Source organism: Saccostrea cucullata, unplaced genomic scaffold, assembly GCF_032062105.1.
Source record: "Saccostrea cucullata isolate Sc308-1 unplaced genomic scaffold, CSIRO_AGI_Scuc_v1 ctg2588, whole genome shotgun sequence".
Lineage (NCBI taxonomy): Eukaryota > Metazoa > Mollusca > Bivalvia > Ostreida > Ostreidae > Saccostrea > Saccostrea cuccullata.
The window spans coordinates 9,321-29,878 of NW_026935748.1; the positions used below are offsets into that span (position 1 = coordinate 9,321).

Below are 20,558 nucleotides of genomic sequence, written 5' to 3' on the forward strand. Positions count from 1 at the left end.
GTAAATATATATATTTTTACAAGTAAATGCAACAATTGATCATCTTATTTGTGTTACTAAGCACGAAGGGGAACGACCGAGTATAAAAATTTAATTAGGTTAGAACTGAGAAGGAGGGTAGATTTCACTTTTTATTTTAATTAAAGATTTTAATTATATGCAGTAAACCGGTGTCCGGAACTATACAGTAAATAAGTTTTACATTGGTGCTAAATCTTAAAACCACTGGATTCTACTGAGAGCAAAGAAATACTTGGGAAATGCTAAAAACTGCCTTGCGTGTAAACAGTTAGATACCCCGAGCCTGCTCTAAACAAGTTTAAGCATTGAATTATCGTTCATAACACCGACCCCTAGCGGCAGTTGAAAGGCCTATATTATGCTTGGGAATAAGTTGAATCATCTCATGAAAAAATATCAGTTGGATTTTGATCCTATTTTTAGTAACATGTATTTATAAATAGATATATTTTAGAAAAATGTGAAAAATCAAATTTTGGCAAAGTTTTAATTGTCATTGCTGCATAATTAAGAAGCATATTGTAAAATTTGAGATTTTAATGACAAGAGCTGGACACCATTAGCTAGTATGGATAATGGTTGAGGGGAATTCCCATTTCTATTTTTAGAATCAGGTGGCTAAATATAGAAATGTCTCTGAATATTAAGAAAAATTGCATTTTTGTTCAAATTGGAAGCTTCATATAAAAAGTCTTAACAAATGTAAAGCTGTCTACAATATGCTTTTAAAATGTACATGTGATTGTACAATAATTGCTACAATATTGAGGATGGACTCTTGTATCATTTTATAGGAACAATGGTCTAAAAATAGATTACTAGAATAATCGTTAAAATGTAAATTATTGCACATTTTCAGACATTTTGTAGAAGGCATTACTGCATAATTAGGAAGTATATTGTTAAATTTAATATGTTAATGACAGTAGCTGGCCTCAATTAGCTAGTGAGGACAATATTTGAGGGGGGCAGGTTCCTTTTCTATTTTTAGCTCTTCTGAGCCAAAGGCTCAAAGAACTAATGCTATGGCCATTTGTGCGGTATGCGTCGTGCGGTATGCGTTAACGTTTTAGAATATGGGCCATAATTAAAAAAACCCTTGGCCAACCATTGTCAAATTTGTCACAAGGTATCCTTTGCCCAAGGGCTTCCGTTTATAATAAAACTAGGGGTAGGACCCTAAAACAAGGGGAGATAATCAGGAAAATTAAATCAAAAGTACTGGTTGCTAAAAAATCTTGTTCTCCAGAGCCACCTCGCAGATTTGCACCAAACTTACATACAAGGGTCGGGATATGTTGAAAATTAAAAATTGTTCAAGACTTGACCCTGGGGCAAAGGGTGTGGTTCCAAGGTCACTTCAAATTTGACCAAAATTTACACTTAATAAAAACGTTGATATTTTGCTTACTATAAAGTAAGGATAATCAAGTCTTGTGAGTTTATGCATCTCAGGACTTCACATCATGTAAACACAAAAATAGGTCACGGGGAACTACTTTTTAAATTTTACGGGCTTTTGTTTTCAAATTGCTTTGGAGGCATATTTTGGACACTTTGGGGCCTATGATTATAAAACTTTGTCAGTTGATGCATCTTGGGTTCTCAAACAACATCAACTTAAAAAAAGGTCATCGTTACCTACTTTTTGAATTTCATAGCTAATCTTTTCTAAAACATTATTTCAGACACCGAGAGGTTGAGAATCATCAAATCTTGTAAGTTGATACATTTTTGGGCATAAAAACATATCTATTAAAAAGTAGGTCACTGTGACGTAGTTTTTGAACTTTGCAGGCATTTGTTTTCAAATTGTTTAAAAGGCATATTTTGAATACCATTTGACCTATGATCATCAAATTTTGTCAGTTGATGCATCTTTGGTCTTCAGAAAATGTCGACTAATTGTAGGTCACGGTTACCAACTTTCGACATTTTATTTAAGTATCTCGGGTACAATGTACTGATTGGCTTGAATCATCAAACTTTGTCATTTGATGTATCTTGGGTTTTCGAAGATCGTTGACTAAATCGTAGGTCACGATTTTATGGCTATATTTAGGTATCTTAGGTACTTATTGGCTTAGAATCATCAAACTTTGTCAGTTATGCATCTTGAGTCAGAGATTCAAGACCAAAAAGAAGGTCACTTATTACTATATATAAATATCTCAGGTATTTCTTGGCTTAGAATCATCAAACTTTGTCATTTGATGCATCTTAGGTTTTCTGAGCATGTCGACCAAAAAGTATGTCACAGTGACCTAGATTTAAATATCTCAGATACTTATTGGCTTAGAATCATCAAACTTTGTCAGTAGATGCATCTTGGGTTTTCCGAGATTCCCCACCAAAAAGTAGGTCACGGTGACCCACTTTTGACATTTAATTGCTATATTAAGGTATCTCGGGTACTTATTGGTTTAGAATCATCAAACTTTGTAAATTGAAGAATCTTGGGTTTTCGGAGAATGATGATTGAAAAATAGGTCACTGTGACGTACTTGTGACATTTATAGCTATATTTAAGTATTCTAGGGTACTTATTGGCTTAGAATTGTCAAACTTTGTCAGTTGATGCACCTTGGGTTTTCGGAGAGAACACGTCTTTATTTATAGCAGAAAAGCCTCAAAATGAATCATTTCTGTGCTGATTTTCCTTTAGAAAATAGTGCTTGCAACCGTCATCCTCTTTCATATTTTTTTTGGACCCAGAGTGGCAAAGTATGTTTTCTGAAAGAAAAGTCCACTGAAAATTGATGTCTTCTGCAACCTTTTAAGAAAATACAGGAAAATGCACATGTTAATGACGTCACAATTAGCATTTAGAAGGTCATATGAGAAAACAATTTTAGTTATCTTACTGCATGCAGAGAATTTGTATGATTTAAAAAGAATGAATTTTTATTTCCTTTATCACTTTCATGTATTAGAAAAATATAGAGCTTATTTTGTATTGAAACTGTACCTTGTTCTTTGTTTCTATAAATAGAATTTGAAATCCTCATTGATTTAGCATATTTCAAACATATATGAGTAAAACTGGTAATCATCATTGTTTTATATTTGTTAGTTAATGGCAACTAATACATGATTTTTCTTTCCAATATTGCCTGAACAGGTGCAATAAACTACATTTTCTCGATTATTCCAGGAATCTTCTTTTAGACCATTGTTCCTATAAAAAAACAAGAGTCCATCCTCAATATTGTAGCAATTATTGAACAAACACGTCTTCATTTTGAAAGCATATTGTAGAGAGCTTTATATTTGTTTAGACGTTTTCTATAAAGCTTCCAATTAGCATAAAATTGCCATTTTTCCTAATATTTAGAGATATATCTATATTTAGGCACTTGATACTAAAAATAGAAATGGGGACTCCCCCTTCAACTTTTGTCCTCACTAGCTTGTTGTGGCCAGCTACTGTCATTAACATCTCAAATTTAACAATATACTTCCTTATTATACTGCTATGACTTCTACAATGTTCCTGAAAAAGTGCAATAATGTACATTTTCTCAATTATTCAAGGAATCTATTTTTAGACGATTGTTGCTATAAAATAATACAAGAGTCCAACCTCAATATTGTTGCAATTATTGTACAATCACATGTTCATTTTGAAAGGGTATTGAAGACACCTTTATATATGTGAAGACTTTTTATATGAAGTTTCCAATTAGAACAAAACTGCAATTTTTTCTTAATATTCAGAGACATATCTATATTTAGCCACCTGATACTAAAATTAGAAATGGGAATTCCCCTCAACCATTATCCATACCAGCTAATGGTAGTATGTCCTGTGTACCTTAAAAGTTCATGTTATCATATGATCCAATGATTTTTGTTAGAGTGTAATAGACACCGATAAATATTCATTTACATTTCTTCTATTTTCATGATTTCATTTAGTCAAAAAGGGCCAAAAATGGCCGAAATCAATGGATCCGTGTCCATGGCAACCAGGTGCACGTGTGGAATTTCCGACACCATATTTACTAGTTTTGTACTAAGACACACCTATGGTGAAAATTTCATCAAAATCTGAGACATGTCGTTTCCAAGATTTCTTTGGTGCTTACAGAGAATGCGTGTTAATATTTACCAAAATGCACTTATATTTCTCCTTTTTTCTCCAATATGCTCAGATTAGCAACCTGTCCCATGGGTCTTCTTACTTATTCAAATAAACAAATGGTCGTCATCTTCACTTCTTCATTTTGATTTTGAGAAGGAGATTAAAATTTTGAGAGTTTTGAGATTGAAAATAATTCGATTTAAAAAGATGAAAAAACCTAAATCATGGTAAACCGCAGTTTTCATTAAATTATCTGTTTATAAATTTATAATGCTAATGTAGAAAGTAAAAAAAGAGTGAAGAATTCTTTTAGTATATGTTTATTTTCTTGTAGCAATGAAGGAATACACTTTTTATTCATTAAGCCTGTTACTTTTCTATAAAAGGGCATTCTTCTGGGACATTTATCAAAAATAAATCTGCAAAATATTAGGCAAAATAAATCTAATATTATGAAATATATCTCTGATTATAATTTTAACTTTCTCCGCAGCTCTCCTTGCTCAAAGATAACACAAAAAACATTAATGCAGTGCGTGATCAATACTATGTTCACGTTTAAAGTAATGCCTAAAAATATCTTATTGAAAGATTTGTACCTTGGATTCGATAAAGAATAATTCAAAACACATCATTCGAAATACAGTGTATTATGAAAAAAGTAACATTTTCAAAGAAAACAACCTTTCTAAACTTAGAATACGATTGAAAATAAATGAAGAAAATTGAACATATAATGTTTGATATATTAAAATCATTCTCGTGCCCATATATTTTGAAGTGTTTTTTATTTATGTATATTTTATAGATGCGGATTTGACTTTATTACCACTGTTTAAAAGGGATCCAACTCGATACTTTTTTTCTAAAAGATTTTGTAGGTAATTTGAAAAGTCTATTCTTCATATTTTGCAAATTGTTATAATAAAAAAGTTAAAGATATTTATACCGTGTTAAGCAGTATTTTTGCACAGCTGAAACCGAACAAAAAATTCTGAAGCTATCAACAAAGAAGCATTCCTGCAAATTCGACGAAAATTTATTTGGTATTAACAAAGTACTGGTCGGGAAAAAAACACGATATTCATTATGTAAATTATTATTTACTAGTCCCATGCTCATATTTGCATACCAATTATTAACAATGATGACAAGCAAATTCAAGGAATTGTGGTCCCCCGCTTTTGGTATTTTTGTGGGTGAGATGTCATTTTTAATGACATATTGTGTGTAATATGAACACCCTATCATATATCATTTTTTTTTTTTTAGAAATTATCACTGAACTCCAAGGTCAAGGTCAAAGGGTTAAATTGTTTGGTATCTGATGAACAGTCTTCTTACAAGGATTACATAGGTAAAGTATGAAAGCCCTAGCCCTTGCCATTCACAAGTTATGGTAAAGGTTAAAGTTTTTTTCATAAGTACGAATATTCTCCAAGGTCAACTTCAAAAGGTCAAAGTTGTTGAAATCAAATGAAAAGACTTGCCACAACGAATACATGTGTGAAATATGAAAGTCCTAATATCTACTGTTTAAAAGTGGTGGCAAAGGTAATAGTTTTTTAAAAGGAGGCCAAACTCCAAGGTCAAGGTGAAAGGGTCAAAGTTCTTGGTATCCAATGAAAGGCCTTCACACAAAAATTACATATATAAAGTATGAAAGCCCTAGCCCGTACCGTTCAAAAGTTATGGTCAATGTTGAAATTTTTTCATAAATTCAGAAATCTCCGAGGTCAAGTTCAAAAGGTCAAACTTGTTTGCATCCAATGAAAGGTCTTCCCATAAAAAATGTATATGTTAAATTAAAAAGTCCTAGTAGTAACGATTCAAAAGTTATGGCCAAAGTAAAAGTATGAAATTTTTTGTGTAAAAATGGGTCAAACTCCAAGGTCAAGCTCAAAAGGTCAAATTTGGTGGTACCCAAAGAAAGGTATTATTACAAAGAAATACATATGTGAAATATGAAAGTCAGAGCTCCACTAAATCAAAAGTTATGGGCAAGGTTAAAGTTTTTGTGACGGACGGACATACGGACAGACTGACAGACTGACAGACTGACGGACAGACGAATGAGATTTAATGTCCCCTCGCTTTCGCAAAAGCAGGGGACATAAATTAAACTTTTCCCCACTCCATTGTACAGGTCCGTTAGTTTAGAGTTTACCCGTGCTGTACTGCTAGTGGACATTTTCGGTTGGCTGAACATTTACGGATCTTCAGTATTGAGCGCATTATGCGCAAAAAATATTTTAAGTAAATTACAATGTATATAAAGTAATTTAAACTGCTATTTTTACAACCTGAATGGGATATCGTCAATTATTCCTTAGGGGTTTTTGATATGAACTACCTAACATATGTAGATGAAACTTACATACCATAGATCTTGCCTTCTTAAAAATATAGTTGGACTAATAAAATAAAATTGGTTTAAGAATTCCATGCAGGACCCTAACAACTATTTCAGTTTGAGGGCACAACCAAGCATTTCGATGAACACCATTAAGAAAAATTAATTCAGGTAGGTAGCATCGTTTTTGTGAAAGTGTGTGAGGGATAGAACAGTTAGAATAAAAATCGACTAGCTCGAAGAAACCTGACAAATAAAATAGGTTTATTCTCTACAACATTTACCCTTTTTAACTTTACTGCCAAATTCCAAATTTCACTTTCAAATTAGCCCGAGCCAATGCTGATAACCTGCTTGCAATTTTTAAAAAAATTATTTTCAAGGGGTCAGAAATACTGTGGTTCATATGTAAATATTATAATTATATTATTTAGTAGTAAAACATTTTTTGTTCAGTATTTTGTATTTTGTGCATACATGATATTTTGTGGAATACTTTTGTTTTTTGTTTTGAACTATTAAGAAATGCAGAATCGAATGTATCTAATAACCATTTTGATCGATTAAATTATATCATTTGTTTGCATTAGTTATTTCATTTTGGCCCAACATGGTTTCCACACTTCTTTATCCATAGTCGCTGACAGCTGTAGAAGTTCACCCAACCGAAAAAGTCCATTGAAAAGACAATTGCACGTGATTATTCCTCGGTACAAAAAGCAGCCAACTCTGAGGTGCGCTCACGTATTGACAATACCTAATTCACGTGTTTGTAGTAAAAACGTAGTAGACCATCATGCTTTTTGGTTCATTCACGAGATTTGACCATTGTTTGCTGCGAGACCACGTGATTATGAATCAATAAGAGGCGGTTTTTTTTATCCGACAGGGATAGAAAACAATTTTTACCAAATAATATTTCATAACTTTTAAAAGTGATGGAGTGGAATTGTCTTATTTGCAGAACGTATATAACTTGTATAACTTGATGAGACACCACATATATTTCTTTTAAAAGAAGAATATGGAAATAACAAACAGTATTCAATTTCAACGTCCATTAAACAATATACAAAATAAGAGCAGAGCAAACACGGACTTCCGAAACATCAGAGGTGGGATCAGTTGCCATTGAGGAGTGAGCATCCCCTGCCGTCCGGTCACACCCGCCGTGTGCTCGTTGTCATAATCAGGAAATTACGGAAAAAAATCTGTCGTCAATTCAGTGTATAAATAATGGACTAACAATTGGTATGAAAAACGTCAGTCAGCATTTCATTCAATGATAAATTGTATTTGCTGACAAGGTCATTGTATCGACCATAGAATTTACGAAATGATGACTTTAAACGAGACTGTTGATATTCTTGATTCATCAACTTACTTGTCAATAATTTACCTCGTTTAAGAAATTGTTCATAGGAAGAGCATGCTCTTCGTATCGAATAAACTGAGATATATATACTCCGTATGCAGGTGATGAAGGTATATTGCTGCATAAGTAAGGGAAGTTGACGATAGAAAAGTTAAAGTCACCACGTTTATCATATAGCTTGGTTGTTAGATTACCATTAGTGTCTTTTTCAAGTAAAATATCCAAGTATGAAGCAGAAGTGTCGGACTCTGTGGTATCTTTTATCTCAAGAGCTCACCAGGATATACACATGTATCGTGTCGACGTAGGAATGGAAATTATCATTATTAATTGACAATACGTCGTCGATATATCTAAATGTCGAGTTGAAGGCCACAGCAAGTGTTTTCTTCTTTTCACTCATAAGATTTTGCATAAATTCTGCTTCATATGAATATAAAACTAAGTCTGCTAATAAAGGAGCGCAATTTGTACCCATGGGAATTCCAGTAGATTGTTGGAATACCTGGTCTCCAAAAACCACATAGATATTGTCAATCAGGAAATCAAGCATCTTCATTATGTCATCTTCAGAGTACTTATGTGTGCAATCAGAATCTGTTTTAACAAAATAATTTTTCAAATGACCAATGACGAGGTAAGTAAATTTACGAGTTCCATTTTTTGTAGAAGAAGCAGCTGTCAATGATATCAAAAAGCCTGGATTTTAATTTGTAGTGGGGAATTGTTGTGTATAAAGTTGAAAGGTCGTAAGTTTTTAAGCTGTTGATTTTTGTAACGTCTTGTGATTTCAAATTGTCCAAAAGTTCTTTAGAATTTTTAAGTATCCACATCTGATTTACACCACGTCTTGAATATATAGTTGTACAGTACTCTTAAAGCATTTCCTTCACTACTGTCAATATTTTAGTGAGAAGTAACGAAAGAGGCTTGGTTGAACATTTACTGGAACCTGCAATGTATCTTTGTTTGTAAGGATTCTTATGAAGTTTTGGAATCCAATATATATATATATATATATATATATATATATATATATATATATATATATATATATATATATATATATATATATATATATATATATATATATATATATATATATATAAGGAAGTTCAAATTCATTTTCACTCTGTTGAATATTAAAAGTATTCAAAACTGATAGGTGATTTTGAAGAATTTCTTCCTTAGAAAGAGAAGTATGAATATAAGTAGGATTACCACTTGTAAAATAAAGCACTATTACGGCATATATATCTTTAAGTACAATGCTGATATAAAGATTCCTCAACGTTAGAAAAAGAAAACCCGTACATATAGAAAAATTCAAAACGTTTTCTAGTGTTCCAATTGTTATCATTATTCAAGGCAATTGAGAGAAAGGGCGAGAGTAAAGATAAGTTATTGAAATCACGTAATGCAATTTTTTTTTTTGCAAAATAATATCTTTCATTACATTTGAATGATAGTGTTTTAAAATTTGCTGAAATTGTTTTTTTTACCATTTTCAAGAGAGAGAGAGAGAAAGAAAGAGAGAGAGAGAGATAGAGAGAGAGAGAGAAGATCAACATATCATCTGTAAACCAGGAGAGAGAAAGCAAAAATAGACGAAGACAGGAGAAAATAAAAGAAAATAAATGCAAAAAATTTAAACTAATTTGAAAAAAACTTTCCTAACTTGATTATCTGACATCCGTCTGGTAAATACCAAGAAAAATTAGGAAGAAAAACAGTAATTCGAAGGATAACAGAAACGAAAATTAAACGGGAAAAATATTTAAGAAAAAACAAAAGTCCTGAATATATATGTAATCTTTATTTTCTGACGTCTTTGCATTCCAAGAAAAGAATGCATTTAAAAGAAATTAATATAAGGAATGTTTAAAGAAGAGTCTGTTTACACAGATTTAGAATCAAAATTGTCAATGTCCTGAGAGACATTTACACATTATCTTTGTTTGTTCTTGTTTATCACTATAGCAGTCATTAATGATAATCTTTTTTTTCAATGAATACAGGGAAAAAAAATGCAAGTAGGGAATATATTTTTTTCAGAAAGATAATATTTTTAGGATAACGTTAAGAAAATTAAATGAACATTTTCATGAGACAAATCAGTGCCAGATACAGGTTTTGATTGTTTTTGGTACCTTCATTTATAGCATGTTAAATGTCTCATATGATTTATAAACTCAAAAAAAAAAGGTTCAGAATACACATGATAGTATTAGTTTCCAGCTAAAACCTTAATTTTTTAAAAAGGAATTTGTGTGTTGTTATAAAAGTCAATCATGTTCTATGTTGCGAATTGAAATGTTTAGTTGATATCATTTCCATCACCCCCAAATTCTAGGGACATACCAATCGATACGTCCTTTGCAAAGTCTCAGCGCAAGAGGGATTCCAAAGTACGGATGTCGTGGACGAATACCAGCTACTCTCAACTCCCTGTTGCGTAGCTTCGGATACCATCATCGTTAGCCTGGTTGTGTTCATCTTTGTTAGGTCGTGACATTGCATCATCAACATTCCATAGAATCTTAAATATTGGTTTAGAAAGAGTAATAATTGTTTCTCTTAATCCAAAATATCTATGAAAATTGACACCTTATGTACAGGAAATCATGAAAAAACATTTTTTTCATTCACATTATCTATCAAGGGAAATAATTCAACACTTATGTTTTCAAACCTCGTGTTGTCTTTTAAATGGGCCACAGGTACCAAATGATAAAAAGATAATTGTTCCATATACTTTAGAAATAACTTTGGTGAGTAAAACAATATGCGTTTCCTTTCTGTTTATTACATTTTCATTGCAAAAAAAATATTTTAATCCCTGTTGTAAGATCTGTGGTTCAGTTTATGTTGGCAAAGAAAAGATGTCCAAAGGCTGAGAGTACCCAGTACATGTCTAATTTTTCAGCTCTCCACCGACATGTGTTAGAATATGTGCATGTAGGAAATGCTGTTGTTATTGTAGACTTCATTGAAATATGATGAAATAAAAATGGTACATGCACTTGTATTCACACATTTATTCCTGTGCTTGAAATTTTAAGTTTAAGGTGCCTTCAGGTAAAGTCAGGATTATCGTATGACACAAATGTGGCTGAAATAGTATGTGCTGGGCAGCGCCCGTAATCAAAAACACTAGCCTGTTAAATACTTGTATACGGTATCTATAATAGATACTTGAAGGAAGATATATTTGTGAACATACTTTTGTATATACTTGTTTGATTTAAATGTGAAAGTTAAAATAAAATTTAAATTAAAAAAAAAACTACAACAACAAAAAAAAACACTAGCCTGTATTGTGCAGGTGAAGAAACTAAGTGCAATGTCTAGACTTGGATAAAGATCTTCATATAGTCAATTAAGAATAAAAGAAACCGAAAATAGTTGAATACGAATGCGAAGAAGAGTGTTCATTGACGCAGGGTAAAATTTGAACCAAAAGAGATAGCGATTATAATTCGTTTATTGTATGATCGAAGTGTCTGAACATAAATACTCTTACTTTTGAGTGTTTTGTTTAAAAGTTCCATCACATTAAAATTGGCAAATTGTGGGCTTGAGAAATTCCTTCCATTATAAAAGTTGTCGTTGCAACAATACTAAAAGGTCGTGACTAGAGGAGAAACCTAAGGATTTTCTTTTTGAAATCACAGTGTTCGTTTGATAATGTTTGATAGAAATATAAATGATGACAGGAATGTAAACAGAGGGGATAGAGAAAGCCCTGGCACCCCAACATTCCATAAAAAATGAATAAATTAAAATAAAAAGGGGGGTTAATAAATAAAGGAGAAGCCAAACCAAGAATTTAACTAAACAAGAGGCCCACTGGCCTTAAAGGTCACCCGAGTATCATAAAATAGCTTTCCAGCATTTGAATTTAGTTTGTGTTTTAAACCAAAAGCCACGGAATTCAGAATTTTGAAAGAGGCACCATTGCTTTTAATAATTATACACTTAGCAGGGTTACTTTACTCAATACCCAGAGGTAGATCAGAGTAACAAAGAAAAAATGCATTCCCACTTTATAACCACCAGTTGAGCACCCCACCCACAGGAACCACTGACCCTTGGGCCACATATTTTGAAATTTTGGAAATTTTATCATAAATTTTATTCATCATTAATGGTTGTTAAATACCACAGAGCAGATTTTAAAGCATTACTGATACACTTTTTGTCACACAAAATAAGGAGTTGATCCTTACATCACAGGTTCTAATTCCTCTACGGAATGTGTACGAAGATTCTTTTTTTGCATTAGATCATATAAATTGAGGTCCCCTTTGAAGGTAAGTATTGGCACTAAAAAAAACCCTTTCTCAACGTCGATTAGTGCGTAGTATTGTACTGTAATTTGCAAACTCTCATCGGAAAGTGGTGGGGTCTTTATTCATATGAGGGAAAAAAAAATTGAAAAACACAATATTTTATTTAAAAAAAAATAGTTGACACTAAAGAGACATATTTTACCTTCTATAAACCCAATGTTGTCATTTATCCTATGGTGCCAAACTTTCATTTTCAATGCAGATTTTTGTTTATCAACGTGTTCTACATCAAAACTGAAATCCTCATGAAGATCTTATTAGGACAAATCAGAAAAATGCTTCAAGAAAGATTTTAATCATAGTTTATATTACCAATATAGAAAAAGAAAAGCTTTATGAAATTATGTTTTCGTCTTAAATAAAAGAGAAAATTTAAATTCAAATAAAAAAAATTCAATCAAAACCTTTAAAATCAGATATCAAAAAGAAGTATGCCAAAAAACAGCGACTCCCAACCATCAACAATCCCAGATTTAACTCCTATAGAGACGCGATCGTTTGAAGATAAACGAATGACAGTGACAGCACAGGTGTCGTCATGATTAGTACGACGTGCGTCCGAAATCGTTTCGAATAATTCCACTCCGTTAACTCTCAGAGCAGTAACTGTAACCCTTCTATAAGCTTCAGTATTATACAGAAACAAATAAAGTCCATCACGATCAGCAGTGAATACTCCCGTGCTTGTTGAGTAACCATGGTGATAACTACCGTGCGCTGTATTATAAACAATTGGGGTACTGTTAGAGCTACCACTTATATGAGCGAGAAAAGCTGGAAAAGTGGATTTTGACACTGAAAAGAAAACAAAGAAACAATAATGGTGTTGAACAACAATATGACGGTTTACTTCTGAGTATAATATCTGAAGAAAATTTTTAAAATATCTTTGTAAGATTTCTTTCATCTTTTTCTTTAGTTCTTAAAAAAAGAAGCCTTCAAAATGTTAACTATAACGTAAACAACGATGATGATAATGAAAATCATAATAATCATTATCATTTAACTAATATGTAGTGTTTATTTTATAGAATTCACTAGTTGATAATTAGGAAACATAATGAGGGGAGCGTATTCCGATACGTACGAGTTTCATTTATATTTTCTGTCGCTGTAACAGAATGAAGTACGCAATGTATATATGCCGAATACTGTTCTATATGTAAAATCATCAGACTGTTTGAGGCCTGTTAGGGCCAAAAACTGTCTGATAATTTTACATATAGAATAGTATGAGGCATATATCTTACTTAAAACATTGCCATTTAAATGTCCAAAAGTAACCTGGAGGAGTCCGATAATAACACAATGGGAGTTTAGGTGTCAGTTGTTTTATACCCGTGTAATAAGTAGACAAAAGAAAAGAGACAGTAAAAGCAGTGGATGAACTCTTATTTCATTTCATTCATTCAATGGCAGTCGTTTAGATAAGCAAGACAGGGGTCTGGTGGGGAATGATTTCCTTTTTATTTTGGAAAATTTTTATTATTTTGTGCATAAATTGACCTGATACATATTTTTTTGAGTGGAATTATTACCGTCACCTTGGAAAGTAAAAAAAATGCGGATTTTCATCCTGAAGTTTTAGTTTATATAATGGAAATTATCAGGTTTTACAAGTGCAGCCATTTAGAAACATTCTTATAAAATAAAAAGATTTGCCGATTATTTCTCAGAAATGGATTTAAATTCGCTTATTCAAAGTGCCGAATCAAAAACACTTTAAGATGGGAAGTATTAATTTTGAGGATGGTTTAAACTCGATTTCTTCATGGATTTGCTATTTTGTAACAACTAAATTTCCTTGCGATTGCTTTCCCTGATTTTTTTTCCTTTCTTTGGGTGGGGGTGGGGGTTGGATTGGGGTTAGGAGGGTGGACATATCTAGTTTATTCCACTCTTCTTTTGGTTTTTAAATACCGTCCGATTTTGATATAATTGCCATCCGATAATATATTATCAGACTGGTAATTATTATTATCGGACGGCCACAGGTAAATTTTTAGACTGCAAGAACAAAGACATGACGTAACAGCAATGTTTTAAATTTTAATATACATGATCGAAAATGTTGGGGATTGAAGCAGTGTTGAATTTAGAAAAAATAAAATGCAAATGAAAAACCTCTAAGAAATGCAAAATTCATCATTTGTAAAATAATTACTATCAGCGCATAAAGTCTTTGTTTTAATTGTTCTTGTAAGTGTCTCTAAATTTCATAATTGTATTTGATAGAAATTGATATTCGAATAAAAAAAAATAGAAAGATGTTTTTTTTAACCATATAATTACGTTTTTTTTTTAAATGTTATTTTTAGTGTCGGTTTCATCAAATTTAATCCCCCTGTAAGCTTTTTACATATCTTTTTATTTAAAAATACCTATGAAATTTTCATAGCAAAAATATCTATGCAAAAAGTATCAATTTTACCGGTTGTGTCTTCAATCACCAGCCACCCTGCAAACATGGACGTGGCCGTAATTCTCGGAGATTGAACATACACAGATTCTCCAGAGTCCATCCAGGCGAAACGTCATATAACCGCTGGTCTCATGATTCCCGTTTCTCGACTCTACCCAAACTACTGGCAGTGAAATTCAGTTACTGAATAAAAAATTGCAATGCAGTGCGTGACCTCCATAGATAAGTCCTGACATCATAAACACGTAAAGACCAGAACGAGGCGCCACAAACTTCCCTGTAGACGTGGAGTAAGCATCATCTGTGTCCAGAATTTCTTTGTTAAAGATAATGCGAGAATCATTCACATCATGCGAAAGGGAAGCATAAAATGCTGTACTATCTAAAAAAAAACAAAAAACAGTTTGGTGTAATGCATTATAGTTTCTTTTTTGTCAAAGAAAGAATAAATATAAGATGGAATCTAAAAGGGGTAGAAAGGAACCTGCTGAATGCAAATTACTGTGAATTTTACCTCTATTTTGGTTTTGACCAGATCGGTTTTTGTTCAACACAAGGGCATCTGTATAAATTTGAACGGGGTTATTTTGTTTACGAATTTTATAGTGCGTAAATTTCATTGGGCGAAAATGATTCATACGAGCATATTTTTAACAAAAACAAAAATTTTGCACTTCTTGTAACATGCGATTTTGACAAAAATGTGCAAGGTGAAAATCAGCTTGAAAACACTTAAATAAATATTTTTTTTACATTTAAAATGAAGTGATTATTATTTTACTTGTATATTTTGTACATTTTTAAACAGAAAAACATGCTAATTGCTAAGTAGGGTATGTCCTTTTCTGCAGATTATATTACGTCGTGTGATTAGGTCACACAGTGACCTAGGACCTTTGATAATATTCATACTATGTAAGTATGTAGATATCTTCTCTCTGCATGTTTATATGATAGAAAGACACCACAGATGTATATATTTAAATAAATAACGTTTTCACTAAAATTGTTTACCTCCAAAACTTGCAGACACAAACATTCACAATCTTTTGGGTGCTAATGCACAGTGTGGTGTTTATGATTTTATTTAAAAAGAATTAAATTCAGCTTGAGTAATATTAAAAAAAATCCTAAGAAATACTTAAATAATTACTAATTCATGGAAAGTTATATGTATTTTAATTTCATTACGCTGAACAAAAGTCATAAAATGAGAACACAAGTCCACTTACAGGTAACATTGTATCATGCAGTAATGATGGGGTTTTGAAATTGTATTTCAGCATTCTATATGTACATATAAATAAGGGAATAACTATCTTCTAATTTGGCATTTGCGACCGTTAATGCTGATCTAACGGTCGCAAACTGAGTTTTACCGGCGACGCGTAAGCGGAGCCGGTAAAACGGATGTTTTACAAAATTTATTGTAAGTTCCACAAATCGTATTAAAATTGCATTTCATTTTTAACAAGAGTAATTATACTTATAGCGATTACATTTGAAAAGATAAAGTTGTCAGACTTTTTTCTCCTTTACCATTATTTTTCAAAGATGTTAGAATACTATACCGCTTTTACTGATCATCCAGCCAGAAAACATGGTATGCATCGCTTCTGCACGTCCACTTTTTAGTTTGATCCATACTTTGTCGTCCACTGTAAGATTAAGGACGGCAAAGGAAGTGGACGAATCGTAGTAAGTTGAGTCTTCGTCACACGTCGATATTCCCATTTCGAATCCGTTCACTAAAATTGCAGCCTCAGTCAACTGTCCGTAAGTTTCTATGCTCCAAGAAAACACATAAAAACCTGTTGTTGGTACAGTGAATATTCCGGAGCATTTGTCGTATCCGAATCCAATATTTGTTATCAGATGATCAAAAAAAATTACCCCGGGACGGCAGCGACTAGAAGCAACTACATGAAAGGCAACTTGTTCAGGCATTACTGGAAAAAATGAAATGATTGATTTTGTGAAAATATTTATATTTGTTAAACAAAATATTCAGTTATAATCGTGTTTTAAATAAAGAAATATATGTAGCTATAATCAAAACTACAATGAATTTGAATCTTTATAATGTTCGGATATGAAATGATTTAAAAGATCGATTAAAATAAGTTACAACAGCAAACGGCAATTTTCACATCTCTTTTATTTATTAAATAAGATAGAAGTCAGTTCCATTTTAATATTTGAAAAAGCAGTACTAACTCTTATCCAGTTTCTTTTTAACATAGTGTAATTCTTCCTCCAGCAATTCCATTTTAATAGACTGACGTCTTACAAGCTGCTGGACATCAATCAGTTCCGCTTTTAGAAAATTTAATTCATCTGGCTCAGAACATGTGACCGAGTTAGAATGGAGGCGCTGGCATATGCAGTAGTTAATCCAGGATGCAGTAGTTAAAATTATCAACAGTCCTTTTGTCATTTTGTTACCTCCTTTTTAAGAACTGTAAACTTGTTTTGTACAGATATACTTAATGCGAAATTTCTGTACTCTTTTATTGATTATCACACTATACAGTTGTGTTGCCAATCAAGAAATTCAAGACAATCCAATAGATTCTTTTTTTCAATAAATCCAACCAGTGAATTTCATGAAGAGTTTCAACGCCAACGCCTTTAACTTATCATTTACTGTTGAGATTGGCATACCTTCGTTATCTTGATTTCATCGTGCACACTGAAACATTTTCTGTTCGTTAAATCTTAACTACCTTTCTATGTTAAACATTGCCTAATAAGACAATGACATGACAAATGGCAAGGAGATATCCAAGGAAGTCCCTAAGCACGTTCATAACTTATGGTCTTGTGTTAGATTGACATATAAAAGATTAGTATGTATTTGCTAATTAGGAGTTAAAAAGATATCGAAGATGGATTTTTTAATAGCTCTCTACAAACTTAAAATAATTCTTTTTATTCAATGAAAATGCCTGTAAAAAACCAAATCAAAAATTGTGTAAGTTAAATTCACATTCTTTAAAAATATATTAAATCATCAACACAATTTTTACTTTATAGTCTTTGCGATTTAATTGTGTCAGTTTTGTTATGGGGAACAAACATAATATGTTTTCTTTTTTGGCCTTTCAACACGGAATGTGAAACCGTACATAGATGATGCTTGTCGGGATTTAATTCCGACTTGGTTTTTCCCCGGTGCCCTTGTTCTTTCCTTATCTGTGATTGTTTTGCTGACCGGATTTATCTTCATTACTTTTTAAAGCTTCCTGCTAACAAAGTTTAGTCCTACAGACGATCTGATGGACACATGGATTTCATCAAATTCATCCTGATTGGTTCTTCACTTTAAATTTGCAATAACGTGGCATCTAAGAATTTCAGATCTCAGGTGCAGATATGCGAAGTACGTATGTGAAAACTGCAACAGAGAAACCCTTTAATTTCATACAATAAGAAACTTACATTGACTTCAATACCAATGACAAGTGTAAAAAATCTAGCGTCTGGGTATTTAAGAGACCGTTCAAAATACGTCAGAAAGATTTATCATATGATTATATAGTGAAAGGAAAAAGAAACGCAGGGTAAACTTTTGAGGTGAATTAAATTTGTTTTTCTTAAAATATGTTTTAGTTTTCCTATCTAACTTTTGAAATTATCTTTCAGAAAGATATAACCAATTTCCCATTTGATTTTGTCCAATAATTCATGAGTCATTGAAGATCAAATGACGATACCCCCAAAAAGTGAAAATCGAAAACTCTCATTTATCTTCAATGTCTCTCCCGTGCATCTGTCAAAGCCTTATTTCTCATTCGCATGGTATTTCATCAGTGTTTATCTTTCAAACCCTGGCTATATTTGGCATGGGTAACCAAGCAGAAAAATAAGACAAACGGTGTGCGCATGCACCAGTGAGAGGAATACAACAGTAAGTTGACTTGCTCAAAAAACCAAATTGCGGAATCTTTTTCCTTCAAATTTCGTATGAATGTATTGATTACAATCATCTACTGTATAAATGGCTGTTTTGTGGTAGTAAGGTAGCGATTTAAGAGATTACAGGACAAATAACCCGCTCGCAACATGGCTCTGTTTTGCGTTAACGTCATCGTAACGGTTGATTGAAAAAACCATTCCAGACCATCTCTCACAACGGGTAACAAGTTTTATGGGGTGAAAATGTACAAGAAACTGCTTAGTAAACCGTTATTGCCTTTTTCATTAATTAGGCAGTTCGAAAACAAGACCCCATTGAACTTCCATAAACTGTACCAATATTGCAGGAAATTCATAATGTCTCTAAATATTGAAAAACGATGTGCATACCTCATATGCATCAAATAATACAACAAGATTTGTTGGCAAACTCGTTGTTATCAAATTGCGCGTGTTTTGGGCTTTTTAGCGTTTTCCCTAAGTGAGTTAATAAATTTTACGGTTGAGGAATTCTGAATACTGATTTTGGTGCACGGTTACTAAATTTCTCTTATGACCAATTTCGTAATTTTCGGTCATTTTTTCAATTTTTTGTCGAACATAATGCTACCCTGCGTTTCTTTTTCTTTTTAGTAAATAACAATTGCAAGACTTTAGCAATTCAAAAAAAATCACATCAAAACTATTGACTTCACTCAAAGTCTAATATTTGATGACTAAAAATGTATTGTTTATTATATGAAAGAAAAAAAAAGTTCTATCAGTGGTTTACGGGGGGCAATTCAATACGTCAATTGCTTTTAATTTTTCCATTTTTATGAAGTACTGAAACTACGAAGGATACATAGGATTGATCTAAATAAATATAACTGTAAGATTCTTAAATTTCAATTAAAAAATATGACCCCCTCTTAAGAATCTGCAGTTTATAATGACGTCACAAAATTATATCATAAGATCTACTTGTCTGTTGCAAAATAGCTTTAAAAATCAGTCTTATAAATATGTATTAAGACTTTTTATCTAGGAGACTTCCTGTAGTAGTACCTCATTACAATGCGTTGAGATATGGGTTCATTAAGCTTGAAATACTTGTATTTTTGTGCCTATTATCTATTTACAAATACGAAATAGATTGTGGCGTTTATTTTCTTTTATATTCCACTTTTTTATGGTAGTCATATCAGTGCCTGTTTTATGCTATGTGTAAATTAAGGGGGTCAATTTGCATGATATGATTTTTGTGTTCTTTAGAATTTATTTTGTCTCTTCTTATCCCCCTACTATGTGTATATTTGTTTTGAGTCGTTTTCTTCAATAAATTACATTTTTCAATTTCACTACTGCTGTTATTTTCCTTAAATTTATTCAAAAAGGTCAGCTGACTTGGCTTTATACTTGTAAGAAGGATATGGAAATAACGAACAGTATTCAATCTCAACGTCCATTAAACAAATATACAAAATAAGAGCAGAGCAAACACAGACCTCCGAAACATCAGAGGTGGGATCAGGTGCCATGGAGGAGTGAGCATCCCCTGCCGACCGGTCACACCCGCCGTGTGCTCGTTGTCATAATCAGGAAATAACGGAAAAAATCCATGGTCAATTCAGTGTATAAATAATGGACTAACAATTGGTATGAAAAACGTCAGTCAGCATTTCATTCAATGATAAATTGTATTTGCTGACAAGTTCATTGTATCGACCATAGAATTTACGAAATGATGACTTTAAACGAGATTGTTGATATTCTTGTTTCATCAACTTGCTTGTCAATAATTATAATCTGTTATATGTAACAATAACATATGAACTTAAAAATTGTTTGTCGTGATTTTAGCAGCGTGGTACCTTAAGCTTACATGTATATAGCCGTTGCGAAAATTATAACTAAAATCCTTATTTCTAAATTTGTACCCTTGCTTATTAAAAGTGTTTACAATTAAAAGAAAACAAGCATAATTTTATCGGGGTCTTTCATCTGCTTTTAAAATGTATATTAAAGTTTTTAAAATTTATAAAAAAAAAAAT

At 32.2% G+C, this 20,558-nt stretch overlaps 2 protein-coding genes across 2 annotated transcripts in view; both read right to left on the reverse strand.

The window, feature by feature from the left end:
- Window positions 1–12,597: 12,597 nt before the first annotated feature.
- LOC134243673 (uncharacterized) overlaps window positions 12,598–20,558 on the reverse strand; it is a 34,592-nt gene continuing 26,631 nt past the window's right edge. Inside the window, exon 4 of the mRNA XM_062725909.1 lies at window positions 12,598–12,980. Within this exon, the coding sequence (XP_062581893.1) occupies window positions 12,598–12,980 (383 nt within the window). The remainder of the gene's footprint in view (window positions 12,981–20,558) is intronic.
- LOC134243675 (uncharacterized) lies at window positions 14,719–16,448 on the reverse strand. The gene is made up of 2 exons (XM_062725911.1): window positions 16,179–16,448; window positions 14,719–14,989 (listed from the first exon to the last, which is right to left on the reverse strand). The coding sequence occupies exons 1-2, from the start codon at window positions 16,339–16,341 to the stop codon at window positions 14,784–14,786; spliced, it is 369 nt and encodes a 122-aa protein (XP_062581895.1). The 5' UTR covers window positions 16,342–16,448; the 3' UTR covers window positions 14,719–14,783.

What these genes read in the sequence shown, in the direction of transcription:
- LOC134243675 (XM_062725911.1), bottom strand. Translation starts at nt 16,341, where the DNA reads ATGGGAATATCGACGTGTGACGAAGACTCAACTTACTACGATTCGTCC. An exon ending in CTGGATGATCAGTAAAAGCG is followed by an intron (nt 14,990 to 16,178) that starts GTATAGTATTCT and finishes GTTTTTTTTTAG; the next exon opens with ATAGTACAGCATTTTATGCT.